Genomic DNA, 25,052 nt, shown 5'->3' with positions numbered 1-25,052 from the left:
TTGGCATGGCGACTTGGGAGAAATGCAGTCTTTTATCTCCTGTCCAGCTTTTAATTTTTTAATCTTCTTGAAGCCGTCTACAGTTACATGCACACTGATTATTTTGAATAATCAGATTTAAACATTTACATTATTTGCAAGAATGCTGATTTCCCTAATGATTCTGTTTACATGGATACATCTGAAGTCAGGGTAGACTAGTCAGAGTTCGGGACATATAAAGTTTGTATTTAAAAAACATTTCTAAGATTAATGCATTCAGTTTACCGAACTCACCTCATTCTTGGTTTTAATGTTCATGTGTCACATGCACAAAATAAGAAGTAAGCTTGTGCTTTTAATTGGTGTACACTTACTTTGAGTATGATTTAGGAAGATTAAGATAAGCAGAGTAAGGTGTTTACGTGTCTAATGCCATACTCGGCCTAGTGCCATAATCAGTTTAATATAGAATCACTAGTGTGCATGTAAACGTAAGTGTAGACATGAGTCATGTCGTTGGCTATATGATAGATGGGTGACAGCCTCTGTGATTTCTGTGTGTCTGCGTGTTGTGGTTTCGTAGGGTGTTACACTTGAAAACGCATTAGCAATCAATGCCTGCTTAATGTACAGTGCATTCGGAAAGTATTCAGATCCCTTGACTTTTTCCACATTTTGTTACATTAGTCTTATTCTAAAATTGATTCAATATTGTTTTCCTCATCATTTTTTGCACAATACCCCATAATGACAAAGTGAAAACAGGTTTTTAGACATTATTGCTTATATATATATTTTAAAAATATAGCTTATTTACATACGTTTTCAGACCATTTGCTATGAGACTCAAAATTGAGATCAGGTGCATCCTTTTTCCATTGATCAACCTTGAGATGTTTCTACAACATGATTGGAATAAATTCTGTTTATTGGATATGATTTGGAAAGGCACACACCTGTCTATATAGTTGACAGTGCACGTCAGCGCATAAACCAAGCCTGATAGAGCTCCAGAGTTCCTCTGTGGAGATGGGAGAACCTTCCAGAAGGACTACCATCTCTGCAACACTCCACCAATCAGGCCTTTATGGTAGAGTGGCCAGACAGTAGCCACTCCTCAGTAAAAGGCACATGACAGCCCGCTTGGAGTTTGCCAAAAGGCACCTAAAGGACTCTCAGAACATGAGTAACAAGATTCTCTGGTCTGATGAAACCTAGATCGAACTATTTGGCCTGAATGCTAAGCATCATGTCTGGAGGAAACCTGGCTCCATCCCTACAGTGAAGCATGGTGGTGGCAGCATCATGCTGTCGATGTTTTTCAGCGGCAGGGACTGGAAGACTAGTCAGGATCAAGAGAAAGATTAAAGGAGTAAAGTACGGAGAGATCCTTGATGAAAACCTGCTCCAGAGCACTCAGGACCTCAGACTGGGGTGAAGGTTCACCTTCCAACAGGACAACGACCCTAAGCACACAGCCAAGCCAACGCAGGAGTGGCCTTTCGGACAAGTATCTGAATGTCCTTGAGTGGCCCAGCCAGAACCCGGACTTGAACCCGATCGAACATCTCTGGAGAGACATGAAAATAGCTGTGTACCAACACTCCCCATCCAACCTGTCAGCTTGAGAGGATCTGCAGAGAAGAATAGGAGAAACTTCTTAAATAGTTGTGCCAAGCCTGTAGCGTCATTCCCAAGAAGACTAGAGGCTGTAATCGCTGCCAAAGATGCTTCAACAAAGTACTGCGTAAAGGGTCTGAATACTTGTGTAAATATGATATTTCAATTTTGTATTTTTTTAATACGTTTGGTAACATTTCTAAAAACCTGTTTTTGCTTTGTCGATATGGGGTATTGTGTGTAGATTGATGAGGGGAGGGGGGGAAACAATTTGATCTATTTTAGAATAAGGCTGTAATGTAACAAAATGTGGAAAAAGTCTAGGGTTCTGAATACTTTCAGAATGCACTGTAGGTGGCTGGCTATGGCTCAATCTTCATAAAATAGGGGATTGTTCTTCTTCAAATGATTGAATAAATGTGTCGTGTTGCCTCTTGTTGTCTCCACAACTCAAAAGGTACTTTTTGCACAACACTTGGTTTCCTTGTACTGTTGCTGATTTGTTCTAACTGATTGTTTGCGTGGTATGATTGGTTAGAGATTGTGTCCTTTCTCGCCCTCCGCAGGTGTCATTTGGTTTCCGTGTGCTGCTGCTGATCACGGTGTCTCTGTTCATCGTGCTGCCTCTCAGTCTGCAGAGGAACCTGATGTCATCCATCCAGTCCTTCTCTGCCATGGCCCTCATGTTTTACACGTTCTTCATGTTCACGGTGAGACCAAAACCACACGGGTAGGGGAACGGGTACAGGGCTGCCTGCAGCAGGTGTAAGAGGGCCATACTCAGATGAGTAAATGTTAAGAGTTTTGCTAATATACATTTTACTCGATAGGTTTTTACAAAGAATTATGGCTCTTCTATCATGATGATATGTGTTTCTAATTCCTGTTTCACACTGATAGAATAATGGCTGTTGACACTGTGACTCCCTTGCCTTTTCTTTGACCCTATTGCAAAAATGTATTGATGTTGATGTTATTGTCGATGGCTCTGTGAATTTCTGTAGTATTTGCACTGCTTACACAGTTAGCCTTTAGTACTGCTACTGTAGTATAGTGTAGCCTCTTTGTGCTATCCTGTGCTCTGCCCCAACCTCCTGTAGTAAAACCATGACATCTCTACTGAACACCACTGTGTGTCTGGGATTAGAACCAGTCCTGGCCCTGACCTCCACCCACCTTGGTCCAGACCACTAACCCTCTAACTGATGTATCTCCCTTCCTCTCCTACTTCTTTCTCTATCACTGCCGTTCCTGACCCCCCTTCCTTTCTGACACCTCCTTTACGATTCTCTCTACCTTCCTCTCCCTTGTGACTGTTTCTCTCCTCTCCTGTGTTGCTGCTGACTGCTGTCTGGCTGGCTGCTGTAGATAGTCATGTCTTCTCTGCGTTACGGCCTGATCTCAGGCTCCTGGTTCGAGCGTGTACACCTGTGGCGGGTCAGGGGCGTCATACAGTGCCTGCCCATTATCGCCACCACCTTCTGCTGTCACCCGTAAGTAACCATGGAAACAATCCTTGAACTCCGACCTGGGGGAAGGTATCAACTCCGACGCTAAAGGGGACAAAATTCAATCCCCAACCCACCTACCACCTCCTAAAAGTAATAGCATCCTCCCTCTCAATCTCCAATCCAATCCTCGCATTTCCATTTCCTCTCCCCTCTTCAAATTCATTTTTGTTTGTCTTTTAGGTTGTTTGTGTGTCCATGGTTTGGAGGAAAGGGGGTGCACAATTATTGATTGCTCAACCCTTGTCCCCCCAAACTTCCATCCTCTGATGTGGAGGATGCTCATGGAGCTCTCTTTCTCTGGTCCTCTGGAGCTGGATATGGGAATCAACTACAGACAGTAAATGCCGTACCGATCAAAACATCTGCCCCTCAGAAATATTTATTTATTTCCTTGATCAGTCTTTAAATTCTGCATTTTAGTTGGTTGGGCTGCACAAAATGAGTAAAAATCAAATTGCTATTTTTGTACCAAATATTGCTATTTTACAGGCGATTATTGATCAAAACACTTGGTTAAACTGTTGGAATCATAGAAATTGAATAATGATTTTAATTTTATGGTTGGAATACAGTGGGCACTTGGAATGCAATTCTGTTTCGCATGACAACAAATGAAAAGTAAGGGAGGAGATGGTTGTGACAGAGCAGGAACCAAAGTGTTGGTCAGTCTTTCCCATGGGAACCTAATTAGATTTAAATGGATAGGTACATTCATACAAAGATTTTAGAATGTTCTTCACCTTTTCCTCTCTGATTAAGAACAAGCTGTCTCTCATTAAGAACAAGTGGATTAGCATTAGGAGCTAACAGGAAACCTTTAGGCATATTTGCAGTTTCCTAAGGCCAACTAAGAGCAAGTTACACTAACAAATAGTATAATATAGAAAATATGTGGATTTATATTAAGAAGTAAGGTGGAAAGTTGTGTTCTTGTTTGGGAAAAATCTGTTGACTGCATGATGTTTGGTCGATGCATGCAGAGTGAATCTCAAGCACGAGAAACTGTCTGGCTGAGTGACGGGGCGGAGAGAACTCTGTCAACTTAAGCAATAGATCCAAAGTAAAAATACGGGCCTTACAGATGGCTGCTTCAAAATAACGCAGCCTCTTGTCATATGGATATTGTGCATGTCAATATCACAATTTAGATTACCATTCGATTAAATGTGCAGCCCTACAAGTTGGGCATTGGGCATGTGTAAATGTCTAACAGGTTCGAGAGGATGATATTGTCACAGCCTTATTTGGGCAGGAGGAGACATTTTTATCAACATGGCATATTCTGTCTTGTTTTTTAAATGTTGTGTTCAAATTCATTTTCTCTGGTTCCTCCCTTCTTCATTCTTTCACTCATGATCAGACAGGCCTTCAGAATGGGCTTTTCTCCTCCTCTTCAATCCTCCTGTTCTTCTTTTGGTTCAAGCCATAATTCCCCCCTGCTCTCCCCCTCCCTCCCTCAGATGGTGCTGTCCTCATTCAAACACGGGCTACTCAGTGGCTTTTGGCTGGGGCGGGTCAGTTTGGTGCGCTGGGATGGTGTCTTTCGCTGCCTCCCTATCTGTGGCATGGCCTTCGCCTGTCAGTCGTAAGTACCTCCCAGTCCCTTCCCGCCCCTCCTGCGCAGTCCCTGAAAGGATGATAGGATATGGGTTGTGTTCATTAGGCACAAAAAGAAGTCCAAGACACTTTATAAAAAAATACATACCTAAACTTGTCCATTACGTTTTCAAAAGTTTCCTGTTTCATGCCTATTGAACATGACCAGGATGTAGAGTCTATAGACAGAAATAGAATGGGTAGAATGGACATGATAGTCATGTGGTCTTTCTTTCATGCTGCTCCTAATATGTTGTAAATGTGCTATTGTTGCATGTAGAACACTGATAAATGTACTGAATGGAGCATGACTACCTGCATTCATACAGACAACACAAAGGCTATAGGGTTAGTCTGCAAGGTGACGGAGACAGAGTTAGGGGTGGGGGATTTTTGTTGGGGGGAGTTTGCTGTTTCACTTTCACGGCTTCACACTTAACCAATCGGCTACTTCATTCCCTGTTCTATTGCCAAGTACTTCTACTTCTAGACGCAGTCGCCTGCTGTAGTTGTATCTGTCTAACAAAAGTGCATTATGTTGTTTCGGGGTGGGTTTTATAATGGGTTGCCAGGAACGGCATTCTAGCCCTGGGAAAATATGTTATTATCACAACAGCACTGCTTGCATACCGGCTGTTGAAGCCTGGAGACGAGATGTTGATTGGAGATCTTGAGGAGTAAAGAGTAGGATCTATAATGTAACTAGCGACAGATGGACCAAGAGAGCATTTTCTTCCTCTACATTTGACATTTGAGTCATTTAGGAGACGCTCTGACTTACAGTTTGTGCATTCATCTTAAAATAGCTAGATTGGACAACAGAAAGGCAATAAATTGTTGCATCATTTTGGGGGTAGGGGTGGTGCGAGGCAGGGTGCTGTGGGATTATTTAAGATACTCTTTGAAGAGGTAGTGTTTCAGATTGTTTTTGGAAGATGGGGGGATGGGGGGGGGAGCCAGGACAGAGAATAGCTACTCTACTGTAGGGGTGGGAGGGCTAAGAGACCAGAGGTGGCAAAACAGAGTATTCGGGTTGGGGTTTGAGCCTAGCCTGAAGGTAGCTGCTCCATAGGCAAGTACGATGGTCTTGTAGTGGATGCGAGCTTTGACTGGAAGCCAGTGGAGTGTGCAGAGGAGCGTGGTGACATGGGACAACTTCGGAAGGTTGAACACCAAGTGGGCTGCAGTGGTTGCAGGGGTAGTTGCAGGGGTTTGATGGCACAAGCAGATAACGCAGCCAACAGCGTGTTACAGTAGTCCAGACAGGAGATGACAAGTGTCTGGATAAGGACCTGCGCCACTTCTTGTGTGAGATAGGTTTGTACTCTACAGATTTTGTAGAGCATGAACCTGTAGGAGTGAGTCACTGCTTTGATGTTTGCAGAGAACGACATGGTGTCCAGGGTCATGCCACGGTTCTTTGCACTCTGGGAAGGGGAGACGTGGAGTTGTCAACCGTGATGGAGAGGTCTTTGAATGAGCCGGCCTTCCCTGGGAGGAAGAGCAGCTCCTTCTTTTTGAGCTTGAGGTGGTGGGCCAACATCCCAGCTGAGATACCTGCGTTTCGCTACCTGGGTGTAAGTAGGGGGGGGAAGTTGAAAAGTAGTTGAGTGTCATCTGCATACAAATGATAGGAGGGACCATGTGAGGATATGACAGAGCCGAGTGACTTGATATATAGAGACAAGAGACGGCCTAGAACCGAGCCCTGTGAGAGAACGTGGTGCAGACAAAGATCCTCCTCACCTGATAGGAGTGGCGTGTCAGGTAGGATGCAATCCAAGAGTGCAGAACCTGAGACACCCAGTCCTGACAGTGTCGAAAGGCAGCAGGTAGATCTAGGAGGATGAGAACAGGGAGAGAGTCAGCTTTGGCAGTGCGGAGAGTCTCTGTGACATAGGAGAGCAGTCTCAGTTGAATGACCCGTCTTGAAGCCTGACTGGTTAGGGTCAAGAAGATCGTTCTGAGAGAGCTGGTGAGAGTGTTGGTCAGAGACGGCACGCTCAAGTGTTTTGGAATGAAAAGAAGCAAGGGATACCGGTAGGTCGTTTTTGACGGCAGAGGGGTTGAGTGTTGGTTTCTTAAGGAGGGGAACAAACATTTTGAAGTCAAGAGGGAACAAGCCAAATAAAATGTTATTTGTCACATGTTTTGTATAACAACAGGTGTAGACTAACAGTTAAATCCTTACAGGCCCTTCCCAACAATGCAGAGAGAAAGAAAATTGAGACATAATAGAAAAGTAATAATAAATACACAATTAATAACAATAACTTGGCAATAAAGTAGGACTGACCCCAATTATTCGACTAGTCGATTGTTTGGTCGATAGGCTGTTGGTAGACCCAAGATATTCTTTAGTCGAGCAGAGGCAAATATATACCCTACCGTTCAAAAGTTTGGGGTCACATAGAAATGTCATTGTTTTTGAAAGAAAATCACGTTTTTGACCATTAAAATAACATCAAATTGATCAGAAATACAGTGTAGACATTGTTAATGTTGTAAATGACTATTGTAGTTGGAAACAGCAGATAATATATATTTGTACGCCTATGTAGATATTACATTAAAGAGGCCCATTATCAGCAACCATCACTCCTGTGTTCCAATGGCACGTTGTTAGCTAATCCAAGTTTATAATTTTAGCAGGCTAATTGATCATTAGAATACCCTTTTGCAATTGTTAGCACAGCTGAAAACTGTTGTCTGATTAAAGAAGCAATAAAACTGGCCTTAGACTAGTTGAGTATCTTTAGCATCAGCATTTGTGGGTTCGATTACAGGCTCAAAATGGCTAGAAACAAAGACCTATCTTCTGAAACTCGTCAGTCTATTCTTGTTCTGAGAAATGAATGCTATTCCATCTAGAAATTGCCAAGAAACTGAAGATCTCGTATAACGCTGTGTACTACTCCCTTCACAGAACAGCGCAAGCTGGCTGAACCAGAATAGAAAATTGAGTGGGAGGCCCCAGTGCACAACTGAGCAAGAGGACAAGTACATTAGTGTCTAGTTTGAGAAACAGACGCCTCACAAGTTCTCAACTGGCAGCTTCATTAAATAATACCCGCAAAACACCAGTCTCAACGTGAACAGTGAGGAGGCGACTTTCGGATGCTGGCCTTCTAGGCAGAGTTGCAAAGAAGAAGCCAAATCTGACTGGCCAATAAAAGATGGGCAAAATAACACACACTGGACAGAGTTCAGAGTTCTGCCTAGAAGGCCAGCATTCCGGAGTTGCCTCTTCACTGTTGATGCGCACCTGATTACGTATAGAATAAGGCCTATAGGCTACCTGGCCTGCTCGCAAATGTAGGCATATAAAATGGGCCCATTTGGGGATGTGGTAGTATTTCTGATTGGCTTAATGCACCACCACTAATGAGCTGTGGAGCTTCTCAAAATAATGTTTTCTTCACCTCAAACAGCAAGTAAACAAAGGTTTTACACTCTGGAGGGCCCAGAATTGTATACAATGTTCAATGAACTTCAGGCCAGACCCAAGTTAATAGTTGATCCAATGTTTCAAGGTTATTGCAGACAGGCCATGTGTAGCCATTGCGATTTATCGGATATTTATTTTCATCAGGATATTTTCTACCTGCAGGCTGCAATGTTTTTATTTGTTGGCTTTAGGCTATTTTTACATAGTTGATCATTTAGATTTGGATAGAATTTTGGTTAACCACATGACAATGATTTTAAGATACGAATACGTTATTATAAATGAAAGGAAAGTGTCCTACGAAAATGTTCTATGAAAACCATAACTGGCACACAGATCGGTAGAAATTGTAAGATAAATCGTCATTACACATGAGAAAGGTTGCCGACTCCTTGTTTAGCATGTTACCGACAACTTCAGGAGAGTAACGGCAGAATCGGCGAAAGCCAGTAGGAGCGGGAAGAGGATGGTCGGGACAGGTTCAGTTTGATTTTCTTCTTGTTATCTTGATCTCTGACTCCCGCTTGAGTCATTTGTGTCTTATTTCATCAAACAGTGAGCTTAAAGCATCAGGCATGCTCAATGCATATATAGTTGACCATTCGCAATGCCAAGCGTCGGCTGGAGTGGTGTAAAGCTATTGGACTGTGGAGCAGTGGAAATGCGTTTTCTGGAGTGATGAATCACGCTTCACCATCTGGCAAGTCCGATGGACGAATCTGGGTTTGGCGGATGCCAGGAGAACGCTACCTGCCTGAATGCATAGTGCCATCTGTAAAGTTTGGTGGAGGAGAATTAATGTTCTGGGGCTGTTTTTCATTCTAGACGATTCAGTTTTAGCAACAGTTTGGGGAAAGCCCTTTCCTGTTTCAGTATGACAATGGCCCTGTGCACAAAGCAAGAGCCATACAGAAATGCTTTGTCAAGATCGGTGTAGAACAACTTGACTGGCCTGCACAGATCTCTGACCTCAACCCCATCAAACCCCTTTAGGATGATTTGGAATACCGACTGCGAGCCATGCCTAATTGCCCAACATCAGTGCCTCACCGCACTAATGCTTGTGTGGCTGTGCGGAAACAAGTCCCTGCAGCAATGTTCCAACATCTAGTGGAAAGCCCAGAAGAGTTTAGGTTGTTATAGCAGCAAAGAGGAGACCAAGTCATATTAATGCTCATGATTTTGGAATGAGATGTTCGATGAGCAGGTGTCTACATACTTTTGGTCATGCAGTGTACATGGGGTACAAGTACCAAGTCGATGTGCAGGGGTACGAGGTAATTGAGGTAGATATGTACATATAACCTATGAATAAAGTGACTATGCAACGTGATAGGTATTAAACAGTAGCAGCAGTTTATGTGAAGAGTCCAAAAAAAAAGACTTGCAAAAAGGGTCAATTCAGATAGTTTGGGTAGCTCTTTGGTTAACTATTTAACTAACAGTTTACCAGTTTTATGTCTTTAGTGTAGATGCTGTTCAGGGTCCTATTGGTTCCAGACTTGGTACATCGGTTCCGCTTGCCATGCGGTAGCAGAGAGAAGAGCCTATGACAATATTTTTGGGCCTTCCTCTGACTCCACCTGGTATAGAGGTTCTTGATGGCAGGGAGCTCGGCCCCAGTGATGTACTGGGCCGTACGCTCTTTAGCGCCTTGCGGCCCGATGCCAAGCAGTTGCCATATCATGTGTTGATGCAGCCAGTTAAGATGCTCTCAATGGTGCAGCTGTAGAACTTTTTGAGGATCTGACAGCCCATGCCAAACCTTTTCCGCCTCTTGAGAGGAAAGAGGCATTGTCGTTCCCTCTTCCCGTCTTTGTTTTGGTGTGTTTTTGGACCATGATAGATCCTTAGAAAGTGGATACTGAGGAACTTGAAGCTCTCGACCCGCTCCACTGCAGCCCCATCGATATGCTCGGCCCGCCAGTGGTCAGGGATGGGGGAAGTGAGGAATGGGAGGAGGTCTCCGGAGATGGTCTAGAGAAGGGAGGGGGAATGGGGTCAAACAGGCAGGTTGTCGGGTGGCCGGACCTCACCAGTTGCAGGATTAGAGGGGAGATAGAGGTCAAGGTGTAGGGTAGTTCTGTGTGAGTGGGATCAGTGGAATCAATAGGCTGAGTGAATGAGGAGCGTATGTCGTCAACCTTCTTTTCAAAGTGGTTGGCAAAGTCGTCCACAGAGGGGGATGGGTGGAGGATTAAGGAGGGAGGAGAAGGTGTAAGAGTTTCCTAGGGGTAGAGGTAGAAGCTTGAAATTTAGAGTGATAGAAAGTGGATACAGAGGAAGAGAAGATAGACAGGAGGGAGTGAAAGGATGATAGGGTCTCCAGTAGTTTAGCTTCCTCCATGCCCGCAATCCTGTTCTGTAAGCTCGCAATGAGTCACTCAGCCAAGGGGCAGGAGGGAAGGGCTGAGCCGGCTGGGAGGAAAGGGGATTGTGCGAGTCATAGGATGGAGAGTGGAGTTGAAGAGGCAGAATCAGGAGGCAGGAGGGAGGATTTAGCAGAAGGGGGAGATGATAGGATTGAAGAGGAGAGGGAGAAGATGGCAACGGCACACGACCATCTGGGTAGGGGCTGAGTGGGTAGGGTTGGAGGAAATGGAGACCAAAAAGGAAACATATTAGTGATCAGAGACCTGGAGGGTGGTTGCAGTGAGATTAGTAGGTAAAAAGCCTCTAGTAAAGATGTCAAGCATATTTCCTGCCTTATGAGTGGGAGGGGACTGGGGAAGAGAGGTCAAAAGAGGCAAGGAGGGGAAAGAAAGAGGTGGAAATAAATTATTTAAGGCAGATGTTGGGAGGTTGAAGTCACCCAGTATGAAGAGCTGTGAGCCATGTTCAGGAAATTAGCTTATCAAGGTGTCAAGTTCATTGAGGAACTCTCTAAAGGCACCTGGGTGGACCAAATATGACCACAATGTTAAGCTTGAGTGGACAAGTGACAGTAACAGTATGGAATTCAACAGCATAATCCACCCACCCACCCATCCATCCCTCCCTCCCTCCATCTTCACCTCCATCTGCATGTTCTGTCACTGCCTCCTCTCTTCTGTCATTGCCATGGTGCCTGGGATGAAAGGGGAAGGGTTTTGGGTGGGTGGGGGGGTTAGGGGTGTGTTTGGGGTTGGACTGGGTTGTGTGTTTGGATTTTGGGTTTGACTGGTACATACGCTTACGGTTTGCATGGATGAAGTGTCTTAAGGGAGTTTTTTGGAGGTGATTTGATGAGGTTTATTGGGTGAGGTTTTTTTTGGAGGGGGGGGGGTGGAGAGGCTGACTGGTGCTGAGACTGGAATAAGACTTAAAGACTGGAACAAGAATAATTATCCCACTGAGGTAACAATACTCTCGTGTGTGTGTGTACGCACGCACGCACGGGCCTGTCCTAGTGTGTGTGTGTGTGTCACACTCTAGCGGTGATGAATGTTATTTGGCAGGGCCCTCTGTTGGCCAGTGGTCAGACAGAGAGCGGAGCGCTGCTCGACTCCATGCTGCTTCAGCCAAACCGCTAATCAGACCAATGGACGGCTGCCATCTAATGTATTCACACACTGATTAAACAGCTTTCAACACATACACTTTTTATTACCTTTTATTAAAGCTGTTTACGTTCATTTATAACATGACTTAATATCACCATTAACCAGGCCAAGACTATAGAGTTATGAAACTGTGCAGTCATAGAAAAGACAAACACTAATGAAAATGTCCCTCTGTGATACTGCTGTGGAGTCAAACAAACTCGATAAGCAATATGAAGACCATGTCTGTCCCTCTACCCAAACATGCTGGAGTGTTAGTTTCAGTTTGACTTCAAGAAGTATTTCAAATAAATAGCTGTTTTACAGTCGTATAAACCGAAATAAGAAAACATACATTGGACTATTTTACAGATGGTTGTAAACTATAAATAGAATGAAAAAACATTGGAATGAGGTATATTGAGAGAATGTACAGTACTCTACAGGTTTGAGGTCTCGTTCCAGTAAGCTGTTTTATTTGAGCTCAGTTATAAGTTGGAATAGTTCCTGAGTTTAAACAGGCGTCAAGGAAAAGCACCGTGGGACAGTGCTGTACACCCATAAAAACCAGAAAGAGGGAGAGAATGCGGTAGAGAGACATGGTAACTGTATGCTCTCTTTCTCTCTCTCTTTCCCACACACACACACAAAAGTGAGTGCAAAAAAGACGGCCAAGAAAGGTTATAATGCTCTAACCCTCGTCGAACACTAGCTGTTATATAGAAGGCCTGTAGATTCCCCTGCTAATGTGCTGCTGGCCTGTTCTTTTACAGCGCTGCTTGATGACAGACAGCCCGTTCTTTCGCTTCTTTGTTTCTCAGCGATAATAACCAGCACTTTACTGCACCCCTCCCTGACTGACAGACAGCCTCACCCACTCTCATTCTCACACACACACACACTTGTGCATGTCATCGCACGAACACGCACATGCACACATGGTGTCGCACACACACTGTGCGGAAACCACAACTGCCTTTTTGTGAAATGAGCTGTTTTTCTCTCCCTGTGTGTTAATCTAATATGATGCCAATGCTGATCCTCGCTGTTCAATCTCACCATCTATATAATGAGTAGAGCTCTAAACTGACAGATAAACCTTTTTACCCTCTCATGACCAATTTGCCTCGACCAATATCTTATTCTTTGATTCAAATATACAAATTTGATTTTGATTTGATTATGATCTTTAAAAACCCCAAAACATTGAATTATCCCCAGTTGATGTTGACGGGTGTTGTGTCTTTAGAGAGAGGAGACCAGACTACAAAGTTTGTACTAAAACTTTTGCTTTTTCTAGTAGAGCACAAAGTTTGCCCTGAAATTTGACCTGTCTAGTCCTGTCTGATGTGGCAGCTGTAGTTTGTGTGCTGGTTGTTTGTTTACAGGCAGGTGTTGCCTACCTACGACAGTCTGGACGAGCCCTCCATAAAACGCATGAGCACCATCTTCACCACCTCCCTCAATGTCGTCACCACCTTCTACATCACGGTGAGTGGTGCACGCTGATGTCACTTCCTGTCTCGATGTCTTCACCTCATAGTACATCGTTCTATACTGCATGATGGTTTAGGTGTGTGTGTGTGCGTGGCTTTTGAATTTATCACTGTGATTTTTCCCCTCTTCCCTCCTTCCTTCCTCTATTCCTCCTCTCAAGGTGGGCTTCTTTGGTTACGTCAGTTTCACGGACGACATAGCCGGTAACGTTCTGATGAACTTCCCTTCTAACCTGGTGACAGAGATGATCCGGGTGGGCTTCATGATGTCAGTGGCTGTGGGCTTCCCCATGATGATACTGCCCTGTAGACAGGCCATCAACACCATGCTGTTCGAACAACAGGTGAATCTATACACAAATGAAGGTTAACACACACACAGTAAACAGTAATAAGAAATGATCATTCCCTAACCAGAAGAGCTTTACTGTAGAATACTGTTATGAGTCTTTTTGTCCCCCAGCAGAAGGACGGGACGTTTGCTGCAGGGGGGTACATGCCTCCACTTCGTTTTAAGATGATCACCCTCGCCATAGTCTTCGGAACCATGCTGGGAGGCATCCTCATCCCCAATGGTGTGTGTTTGTATGTGCGTGTGGTGCAGGCGGGCATTCACGTGTGTGTGTGTTCACGTGTGTGTTTGCGCGACTGTTCGTGTGTTCTTATGTTTGTATGTCCGCAGGCCTTTATGATGCATGTGTTGTTTTATGTGTGTGTTGTAACTCAAGCTTTTTACGACGTGTTTGAATATGAGTTTATGACTCAGTGACTGTCACACTCTTAACACACTCCTTAAATCACACCTCTACTTTTATCTCCTCTGGACGAACAGACAGGAAGATAGCGCTATTATTCTCCCTTCCCCACACACACACACACACACACACACACACACACACCACCCCCCTCTGGCTCATAGACCCCCATAGAGCACATTTGTTCTTTAGTGGTCTCCGTTAGTTGTCTGTGTGCTGTAATAATGATCTAGATGTGAAGGTTGGGGTGAGTTTGAATGTTTTATTCATCTTGTTTGGTAAGGCTATTTGTTAGGGCTGTGTTTGGGTAGGGACACACACACACACACACACACACACACACACACACACACACACACACACACACACACACTGCTGTGTTTGGCTGGGGTGTGTGTATCTAATCAGGCTAATAGAGAGGAAGGGGGAGGAGGGACTCCAGGGGGAACAGACACTAAATCTGAGGGACACAATATAGCCTGGGTTCCCAGGATGAGAGATGGGGCCTGGGCCCAGCGCCCAGACAGACCTGCCCAGGGGAGGGAGGGGTTGGGTCGGGAGGAGGATGGCACTGGTACTGGCTTGAAACACAGGTTCTGTAAGTGAAGCTTGTACTAGATTAGATCAGGGGGGTGTATGTTTGTGCTTCATTTGGGACAGGGCCATGGGCAAGATGGGTTGAAAGATGGTGTGGAGATACTGACTTCTGATTGAACAGGAAGGCTAAGCCCTGTCCCTGACCTGTATGTATGGTGTGGAGGTGCAGGAAGAGGTGGAGAGAAAGATGAGAGCAGATGAGGAGGATGAGGACTGTTTGCCTGGCTGACGCACAGACCCACGTGGTACACTGTCAGCTAGAGTATGTCGCTTTAGCCAACCAAGGGATTGTGTGTGTGTGTAACAAAATGTTTCTCTATGCTCTTATGTCTGTAGTGGAGACCATCCTGGGACTGACTGGAGCCACCATGGGCTCCCTCATCTGCTTCATCTGCCCCGCACTCATCTACAGAAAGATACAGAAGAATGGACTCACTGCACAGGTACCACACACACACACACTATCCCTACTAACCCCATCACTGACCAACATCCCTCGCTCGCTCTCTCTCTCTCTCTGTCTCTGGTGGTCTTCTGTAGCTCAGTTGATAGACCATGGCGCTTGCAACAACAGGATAGTGTGTTTGATTCCTGGGACCACCCATATGTAAAATGTATACACACCTTTGGATAAGCGTCTGCTAAATTGTATATTTTATTATTATATAATCTTTCTCTCTCTCCTTCTATAGCTGGTGTTATGGGTGGGGTTAGGCATCCTGCTGGTCAGCACCCTTACCACGTTGTCAATCTCAGCCAGTGACTCCATCCCCAAGCAGGCCCCTCCTCCCCCTGCATCGGTCAAGAGTGCCATCTTTGGGGTCCTTCCTGATGTTCCTGATATACGGAACGGTACAGCCCACATATTACTATTATAGCCACAGGCCATGTTCCATCGCCGAGGGAACTTTCCATTCTATTCTGTTCTTTGTTATTCTATTCTAATCAGTTCCAAATCTGCAATGTTCAAAACTCCAAAGTTCACATTTTGATGTCATTGTTGGAGAGAGAGGTGCAGAAAAGTGAGAGTATAGAGAACAAGAGCCAAAAGGTGAAAGCAATCTTAAAACAAAGAAATATGGAACCGCAGATAAAAGGGGGAATATATTGGGTTTTTGACTGACAGACAGTTAGACAGACTGACAGACGGGGGTAGAGGATAACCACTTGATAATATCGAAGAGAAGCAGCGTTTGACATTGATGGAGCCAGAATGATGCCCTTCAAACTCCAGTGGTTTCCCATCTTCCCCTTATCCCCCCACTCTCTCCCTCTTTCCCCCTCACCTACTCCCTCTCCTCTTCCCCCTTTCCTGGGCAGTTGAAATGCCTGCTAGCTCTTTCCTGTAACAGTGGTATCAGATGGAGGTGCCATGGAGGGAGGGGTTGAGAGGTACAGACAGAGGAAATGAGGGGAGAGATGAGTGAGACAGGAGGGCTGGGGTTCGGGGCTTGAGGGGTTTTGGTAAGAGGAGAAGAGGGGGAAAATTAGAAAGAGCTCCACACATAGGAGCAAGGACAGTTCACACAGCTCCATCCTCTGCCTTCCGTTTTCCTCTTTCTATCACTCTTTTATCTCGCTCTCTCCCTCCCTCTGACTGATAGTCGCCCACTTCCTTCCACACCTGTTTCCTGTTTATTGCAGATTAGTGAGGCCAGTAGAACAGAAGCATGGGTCTCTCTCTCTGTACACTCTTGTAATTTTCTCTCCATTCTCTCCTGATTCTCTTAGACTGTACTGTAGCAGGTATGTCAGCATTAGTGCTGCATCTCTTTATAGTTTAGATCTCTGCTTCCATCTAGTGGATCTCACACTCACACATATTGGTATATACAGTGCGTTCAGGGAAGTATTCAGACCCCTTGACTTTTTCCACATTTTGGTACGTTACAGCATTATTCTAAAATTGATTAAATAAAAATGTTCCTCATCAATCTACACACAATACCCCATATTTACTAAGCGAAAAAACAGGTTTAGACATTTTTGCAAATTGATTAAAAAAAAGATGACTGGTACTTTATGTAAATAAGTTAAGTTTGGACACACCTACCTCATTGAAGGTTAAAAAAAAACAACAACAAAAAAACTATTTTCTACATTGTAGAATAATAGTGAAGACATCAAAACTATGACATAACACATATGTAGTAACCAAAAAAGTGTTAATCAAATCCAAATATATTTTAGATTCTTCAAAGTAGCCACCCGTTGCCTTGATGACAGCTTTGCACACTCTTGGCATTCGCTCAACCAGCTTCATGAGGAATGTTTTTCCAACAGTCTTGAAGGAGTTCCCACACAAATTCAATTGATTGGTCATGATTTGGAAAGTCCCACAGTTGACAGTGCATGTCAGAGCAAAAACCAAGGCATGGGGTTAAAGGAATTGTCTGTAGAGCTCTGTGACAGGATTGTGTCGAGGCACAGATCTGGGGAAGGGTACCAAAAAACATCTGTAGCATTGAAGGTCCCCAAGAACACAGTGGCCTCCATCATTCTTAAATGGAAGTAGTTTGGAACCACCAAGAATCTTCCTAGAACTATCTTCCTAGAGCTGGCCACCCGGCAAAACTGAGCAATTGGGGGAGAAGGGCCTTGGTCAGGGAGGTGACCAAGAATCCGATGGTCATTCTGACAGGGCTCCAGAAGGACAACCATCTCTGCAGCACTCCACTAATCAGACCTTTGTGGTAGAGTGGCCAGACGGAAGCCACTCCTCAGTAAAAGGTACATGACAGCCCACCAAAAAGCACCTAAAGGACTCTTAGACCATGAGAAACAAGATTCTCTGGTCAGATGAAACCAATATTGAACTCTTTGGCCTGAATGCCAAGTGTCAGATCTGGAGGAAACCTGTCACCATCCCTACGGTGAAGCATCGTTGTGGCAGCATCATGCTGTGGGGATGTTTTTCAACAGCAGGGTTAGGAGACCAGTAAGGGAAAGTTGAACGGAGCACAGTACAGAGAGATCCTTGATGAAAACCTGCTACAGAGCGCTCAGGGACCTCAGAAAGGGGCGAATGTTCACCTTCCAACAGGACAACGACCCTCCGCACACAGCCAAAACAATGCAGGCGTGGCTTCGGGACAAGTCTCTGAATGTCCTTGAGTGGCCCAGCCAGAGCCCGAACTTGAACCCGATCTAACATCTCTGGAGAGACCTGGAAATAGCTGTGCATCGACTTTCCCCATCCAACCTGACAGCTTGAGAGGTTCTGACATATTCAATCAATTCTTATCCCAGTCTGCTGTTCCCACATGCTTCAAGAGGGCCACCATTGTTCCTGTTCCCAAGAAAGCTATGGTAACTGAGAATGCTGTTCATCGACTACAGCTCAGCATTTAACACCATAGTACCCTCCAAACTCGTCATCAAGCTCAAGACCCTGGGTCTTGACCCCGCCCTGTGCAACTGGGTACTGGACGGGCCACCCCTAGGTGGTGAGGGTAGGTAACAACATCTCCCCCCGCTGATCCTCAACACTGGGGCCCCACAGGGGTGCGTTCTGAGCCCTCTCCTGTACTCCCTGTTCACCCACGACGGCGTGGCCATGCACGCCTCCAACTCAATCATCAAGTTTGCAGACGCCACTACAGTGGTAGGCTTGATTACCAACAACAACGAGACGGGAGGAGGGGAGGGCCCTCGGAGCGTGGTGTCAGGAAAATAACGTCAACAAAACAAAGGAGATGATCGTGGACTTCAGGAAACAGCAGAGGGATCACCCCCCTATCCACATCGACGGGACAGTAGTGGAGAGGATAGAAAGTTAAGTTCCTCGGCGTACACATCACGGACAAACTGAAATGGTCCACCCACACAGACAGCGTGGTGAAGAAGGCGCAACCTCAGGGGGCTGAAGAAATTTGGCTTGTCACCAAAAGCACTCACAAACTTTTACAGATGCACAATCGAGAGCATCCTATCGAGCTGTATCACCGCCTGGTACGACAACTGCTCCGCCCACAACCGTAAGGCTCTCCAGAGGGTAGTGAGGTCTGCACAACGCATCACCGGGGGCAAACTACCTGCCCTCCAGGACCCTTACACCACCCGATGTCACAGGAAGGCCATAAAGATCATCAAGGACAACAACCACCCGAGGCACTGCCTGTTCACCCCACTATCATCCAGAAAGCGAGGTCAGTACAGGTGCATCAAAGCAGGGACCGAGAGACTGAAAAACAGCTTCTATCTCAAGGCCATCAGACTGTTAAACAACCACCACTAACATTGAGTGGCTGCTGCCATACATGTAAAAAATGTATCACGAGCCACTTTAAACAATGCCACTTAATATAATGTTTACATAGCCTACATTACACATATCATATGTATATACTGTACTCGATACCATCTACTGCATCTTGCCTATGCCGCTCTGTACCATTACTCATTCATATATCTTTATGTACATATTCTTCATCTCTTTACACTTGTGTATAAGGTAGCTTTGGTGAAATTGTTAGGTTAGATTACTCGTTGGTTATTACTGCGTTGTTGGAACTTGAAGCACAAGCATTTCGCTACACTCGCATTAACATTGCTAACCATGTGTATGTGACAAATAAAATCTGATTTGATCTGCAGAGAAGAATGGAATGCTGCCAAAGGTGTTTTTGCTTTGTCTTTTATGGGATATTGTGTGTAGATTGATGAGGGGGGACAACGATTTTATCCATTTTAGAATAAAATTCATAAAATAACGTAACAATAACGTAATAAAATGTGGAAAAAGTCAAGGGGTCTGAATACTTTCCGAATGCACTCCATTTTCTCTCACTTGTCTCTATCTCTCATTTCTCTCCCTCCCAGCAGTAGAGAAGCCAGTGGCAGTGAAACAGCCTGAGGTGAAGCCTGTGTTGGTGGAGAGGCCTAAAGCCCCAGCTGCAGTAGAGCCAGACCGTCCAGTGGAGAGACAGCAGGAACAGGCTGAGCCCCCCCAGATCAAAGGACCTGAACAAGCAGGAGCAGACATGAAAAAGAAGGAGGTACAGCTGGACCGCCCCGACGCAGGTATGGAACTAGGGAGAAAGTTTCAGAACCTAGGAGAACCTGTTAGAACCAAGCAAAATCCACTAGACTGCAACATACAAGAAAACCAGTAATCTATAAGTGCTAGGTTTAAAAAAAAGTCAGGAATACTATTTACAGCAACACCTGAAAACCCATGTGTTATACCTGTGTGTGTGTGTGTGTGTGTGTGTGTGTCCCTCCTCCCTCCCTTCAGGTGTGGCGGTACCTGATGGGGAGGCCCATCGGCACGAGCCGCCCATCCCTCACGATGAGGTCCAGATAGAGAAGAGGAAGAATGACGCCGAGCTGGAGGAGGAGAAGAACCAACCTGCAGCGGGAAGAGAAGAGGGGCAGTCTGAGGGAGGAGAGAAGAAGGAAGTGGTGGTGAAAAAGGAGGAAGTGGAAGAGGCCGAGGCTCAATTCAATGAGGTGCTGGAGAAGCCTGACCCGGGCGTGGGGAAGAAACAAGAAGTCCTGCCCCTAAAGGAAGTGGAGAAACTTGAACCAGTGAAAGAGGTGCTTGCTGTGAAGGATATGGTGGCTGAGCAGGCGCTGGTTGATGATTCGGCCAAAGCCCCAGATGCTGCTGGGAAACGTGCGTATGACTGCTCTTTATCCAGAACATTCAATCAACTCAGATGCTCAGGGATTTGATTGGCAGTAGATGTTTGACGTCACCCGACCTTTACCACTGTGGTTTAGGTGAACCGGCGGCCCCAGTTCCTGTAGCAGTGGTTCCTGGGGCAGCGGAGGTGGCTGCTGCTCCAGAAGCAAAGGAAGAGAGGGAGGGAGGAGCAGAGGACAAAATGGATGGTAAGTGGAAGAGTAAGAAGTAGTAAAGCATTGAAGTACAGACCAAGGACCAGGGTTAGCAGCTCATAGACTGGCAGAATGGATGGATTTTTTATCAATTCTTGTTATAGTGGATATACAGTGAAGTCGGAAGTTTACATACACCTTAACCAAATACATTTAAACTCAGTTTTTCACAATTCCTGACATTTAATCCTAAAAATGCCCTGTTTTAGGTCAGTTAGAATTACCACTTTATTTTAAGAATGTGAAATAATAGTAGAGAATGATTTCTTTCTTTCAACATATTTCCAGTGGGTCAGAGGTTTACATGCACTCAATTAGTATTTGGTAGCATTGCCTTTAAATTGTTTAACTTGGGACAAACATTTCGGGTAACCTTCCACAAGCCTCCCACAATAGGTTGGGTGAATTTTGGCCTATTCCTCCTGACAGAGCTGGTGTAACTGAGTCAGGTTTGTAGGCCTCCTTGCTCGCACAGGCTTTTTCAGTTCTGCCCACAAATTTTCTATGGGATTGAGGTCCGGGCTTTCTGATGGCCCCTCCAATACCTTGACTTTGTTGTCCTTAAGCCATTTTACCACAACTTTGAAAGTATGCTTGGGGTCATTGTCCATTTGGAAGACCCATTTGCGACCAAGCTTTAACTTCCTGACTGATGTCTTCATATGTTGCTTCAATATATCCACATAATTTTCCTTGCTCATGATGCCATCTATTTTGTGAAGTGCACAAGTCCCTCCTGCAGCAAAGCACCCCCACAACATGATGCTGCCACGGTTGGGATGGTGTTCTTTGGCTTGCAAGCCTCCCCCTTTTTAGTCCAAACATAACAATGGTCATTATGGCCAAACAGTTCTATTTTTGTTTCATCAGACCAGAGGACATTTCTCCAAAAATTACAATCTTTCTCCCCATGTGCAGTTTCAAACTGTAGTCTGGATTTTTTTATCCAGATTTTGGAGCAGTGGCTTCTTCCTTGCTGAGCGGCCTTTCAGCTTATGTCGATATAGAACTAATTTTACTGTGGATATAGATACTTTTGTACCCGTTTCCTCCAGCATCTTCACAAGGTCCTTTGCTGCTATTCTGGGATTGATTTGCACTTTTCGCACCAAAGTATGTTCATCAGAACACATCTCCTTCCTGAGCGGTATGACGGCTGTGTGGTGCCATGGTGTTTATACTTGCGTACTATTGTTTGTACAGATGAACGTGGCACCTTCAGGCGTTTGGAAATCGCTCCCAAGGATGAACCAGAAGCTTCTAAAGCCATGACATTTTCTGGAATTTTCCAAGCTGTTTGAAGGCACAGTCAACTTAGTGTATGTAATCTTCTGACCCACTGGAATAGTGATACAGTGAATTATAAGTGAAATAATCTGTTGGAAAAATGACTCCTGTCATGCACAAAGTGGATGTCTTAACCGACTTGCCAAAACCTATAGTTTGTTATCAAGAAATGTGTGGAGTGGTTAAAAAACGAGTTGTAATGACTCCAACCTCAGTGTATGAAAACTTCCCACTTCAGTTGTACCATTGCATGCTATGTCTGTATTCTTTCTCTTACTCTGACTTGTACCACCTCTTTGTGTTTCTGCGTCTCTCTCTATCTCTATTCTCGCTTTCCATCTCAAGTGTGTCTTTGGCAACAAGCTTTTGCCTGGTTGTTTTTGAAGTGGGATTCTCTCGTTACTTTCTCGCTCTTTGGCTTGATTCACACTCATTTTTGGTATCTCTCTGCTGACTCACTCTTTCTTTTCTCTCTTTCTCGCTCCTTTTCTTTTCCTCTGCCGGGCTCCTGTCACAGTGATAAAAAAGATGGTTGCAGGTATGAACTCCTCTCTCCTACTGTATTCACATCTAGTCATTCAATCAACTAATGAAGTCTGGAGATGAGAGCGTAGTACCCAGTTTAGTAATATTTTCTAGTTCTGCCCCCCCCCAACCCACGGCCATAATCCCCAAGTCCTATCCCACCTCACGCCCTCTCACACAGTACCCCCCCACCTTGCCTAAACTGCTCACATCTTGTTTGTAGCAACCATTAGTTTGACTGAGTTATCCCTCCTCCAGCCTCCCACCCATAGACACATCCCTATGCTGTTTGTTTGGATAAATCGAATGCTCCTTCTCCCTCCGATGTAGATACCAATACTGCTCAATATACAGTGCATTCGGAAAGTATTCAGACCCCTTGACTTTTTGCACAGTTTTTGTTACAGCCTTCTAACATGTATTCAATTGTTTATTTTTCTTCATTTATCTACACACAGTACCCCATAATAAGAAACAAAAACAGGTTTGTCAAAATTTTTGCCAAATAATTAACAAAAAACTGATCACATTTACATAAGTATTCAGACCCTTTACTCTGTACTTTGTTGACGCACCTTTGGCAGCGATTACAGTCTTAAGTCTTCTTGGGTATGACGCTAGAAGCTTGGCACACCTGTATTTGGGGAATTTCTCCCATTCCTCTCTGCAGATCCTCTCAAGCTCTGTCAGGTTGGATGGGGAGCGTTGCTGCACATCTATTTCTATCTATTTCCTGGGCTCAGAGACTTGCCCCAAAGCCACTCCTGCGTTGTCTTGGCTGTGTGCTTAGGGTTGTTGTCCTGTTAGGTGAACCTTCGCCCCAGTCTGAGGTGCTGAGCGCTCTGGAGCAGGTTTTCATTAAGGATCTCTCTGTACTTTGCTCATTTCATCTTTCCCTCGATCCTGACTAGTCTGCCAGTCCCTGCTGTTGAAAAACATCCCCACAGCATGATGCTGCTACCACCATGTTTCACTGTAGGGATGGTGCCAGGTTTCCTCCAGACGTGACGCTTTGCATTCATGCCAAAGAATTCAATCTTGGTTTCATCAGACCAGAGAATCTTGTTTCTCATGGTCTGAGTCTGTAGGTGCCTTTTGTCAAACTTCAAGTGGGCTGTCATGTGCCTTTTACTGAGTGGCTTCCGTCTGGCCACTCAACCATAAAGGCCTTATTAGTGGAGTGCTGCAGAGATGGTTGTCCTTCTGGAAGGTTCTCCCATCTCCACAGAGGAACTCCAGGAGCTCTGTCAGAGTGACCATCGGGTTCTTGGTCACCTCCCTGACCAAGGGAGTTTGGCTGGGCGGCCAGCTCTAGGAAGAATTTTGGTGGTTCCAAATTTCCTCCATTTTTAAGAATGATGGAGGCCACTGTGTTCTTGGGGACCTTCAATGCTGCAGACATTTTTTTCGTCGCCTTCCCCAGATGTGTGCCTCGACACAATCCGGTCACGGAGCTCTACGGACAATTCCTTCAACATAATGGCTTGGTTTTTGCTCTGACATGCACTGTCAACTGGGACTTTCCAAATCATGTCCAAACAATTGAATTTATCACAGGTTGACTCCAATCAAATTGTAGAAACATCTCAAGGATGATCAATGGAAACCGGATGCATCTGAGCTCAATTTCAAGTCTCATAGCAAAGGGTCTGAATAAATCATTTTTAATACATTTGAAAAAAATGTTTATTAAAGATATTCGCTTTGTCATTATGGGGTATTGTATGTAGATTTTTTTTTTCACCTTTATTTCACCGGGTAGGCAAGTTGAGAACAAGTTCTCATTTACAATTGCAACCTGGCCAAGATAAAGCAAAGCAGTTCGACACATACAACGACACAGAGTTACACATGGAGTAAAACAAACATACAGTCGAAACAAGTCTATATACGATGTGAGCAAATGAGGTGAGATAAGGGAGGTAAAGGCCAAAAAAAAAGGCCGTGGTGGCAAAGTAAATACAATCTAGCAAGTAAAACACTGGAATGGTAGATTTGCAGTGGAAGAATGTGCAAAGTAGAAATAAAAATAATGGTGGTGGTGCAATAATAAATAATGGTGCAAAGGAGCAAAATAAATAAATCAATTAAATACAGTAGGGAAAGAGGTAGTTGTTTGGGCTAAATTATACTGTAGATTGGCTATGTACGAGTGCAGTAATCTGCTCTGACAGCTGGTGCTTAAAGCTAGTGAGGAAGATAAGTGTTTCCAGTTTCAGAGATTTTTGTAGTTCGTTCCAGTCATTGGCAGCAGAGAACTGGAAGGAGAGGCGGCCAAAGAAAGAATTGGTTTTGGGGGTGACCAGAGAGATCCCCAAGGATTGGAAAGCTGCCGCAGTCATCCCCTCTTCAAAGGGGGAGACACCCTGGACCCAAACTGCTATAGACCTATATCCATCCTGCCCTGCCTATCTAAGGTCTTCGAAAGCCAAGTCAACAAACAGGTCACTGACCATCTCGAATCCCACCGTACCTTCTCCGCTGTGCAATCTGGTTTCCGAGCCGGTCACGGGTGCACCTCAGCCACACTCAAGGTACTAAATGATATCATAACCGCCATCGATAAAAGACAGTACTGTGCAGCCGTCTTCATCGACCTCGCCAAGGCTTTCGACTCTGTCAATCACCAAATTCTTATCGGCAGACTCAACAGCCTCGGTTTTTCGGATGACTGCCTTGCCTGGTTCACCAATTACTTTGCAGACAGAGTTCAGTGTGTCAAATCAGAGGGCATGCTGTCCGGTCCTCTGGCAGTCTCTATGGGGGTGCCACAGGGTTCAATTCTCGGGCCGACTCTTTTCTCTGTATATATCAATGATGTTGCTCTTGCTGCGGGCGATTCCCTGATCCACCTCTACGCAGACGACACCATT

At 44.9% G+C, this 25,052-nt stretch overlaps 1 protein-coding gene across 7 annotated transcripts in view; it reads left to right on the top strand.

Moving 5' to 3' along the window:
• Nucleotides 1-25,052, top strand: part of LOC118402906 (putative sodium-coupled neutral amino acid transporter 10) — a 30,705-nt gene that overhangs the window by 2,363 nt on the left and 3,290 nt on the right. For 3 of the 7 annotated variants that reach the window (XM_035801269.2, XM_035801268.2, XM_035801266.2), the window contains exons 5-15: nt 2,169-2,312; nt 4,574-4,698; nt 13,067-13,169; nt 13,336-13,518; nt 13,638-13,749; nt 14,863-14,969; nt 15,219-15,378; nt 19,348-19,548; nt 19,763-20,143; nt 20,251-20,361; nt 22,172-22,192. In XM_035801269.2, the coding sequence (XP_035657162.1) occupies nt 2,169-2,312; nt 4,574-4,698; nt 13,067-13,169; nt 13,336-13,518; nt 13,638-13,749; nt 14,863-14,969; nt 15,219-15,378; nt 19,348-19,548; nt 19,763-20,143; nt 20,251-20,361; nt 22,172-22,192 (1,648 nt within the window). Of the gene's footprint in view, nt 1-2,168; nt 2,313-2,970; nt 3,096-4,573; nt 4,699-13,066; nt 13,170-13,335; nt 13,519-13,637; nt 13,750-14,862; nt 14,970-15,218; nt 15,379-19,347; nt 19,549-19,762; nt 20,144-20,250; nt 20,362-22,171; nt 22,193-25,052 lie in introns of all 7 variants that reach the window. The other 4 variants (XM_035801271.2, XM_035801267.2, XM_035801270.2 and 1 more) reach the window with 4 other exon arrangements.

The sequence above is a fragment of the Oncorhynchus keta genome, chromosome 24 (genome assembly GCF_023373465.1).
Source record: "Oncorhynchus keta strain PuntledgeMale-10-30-2019 chromosome 24, Oket_V2, whole genome shotgun sequence".
NCBI classification, from domain to species: Eukaryota; Metazoa; Chordata; class Actinopteri; order Salmoniformes; family Salmonidae; genus Oncorhynchus; species Oncorhynchus keta.
The sequence above is the reverse complement of the archived record's forward strand: the minus strand, read 5'-3'. Positions and strand labels throughout refer to the sequence as shown.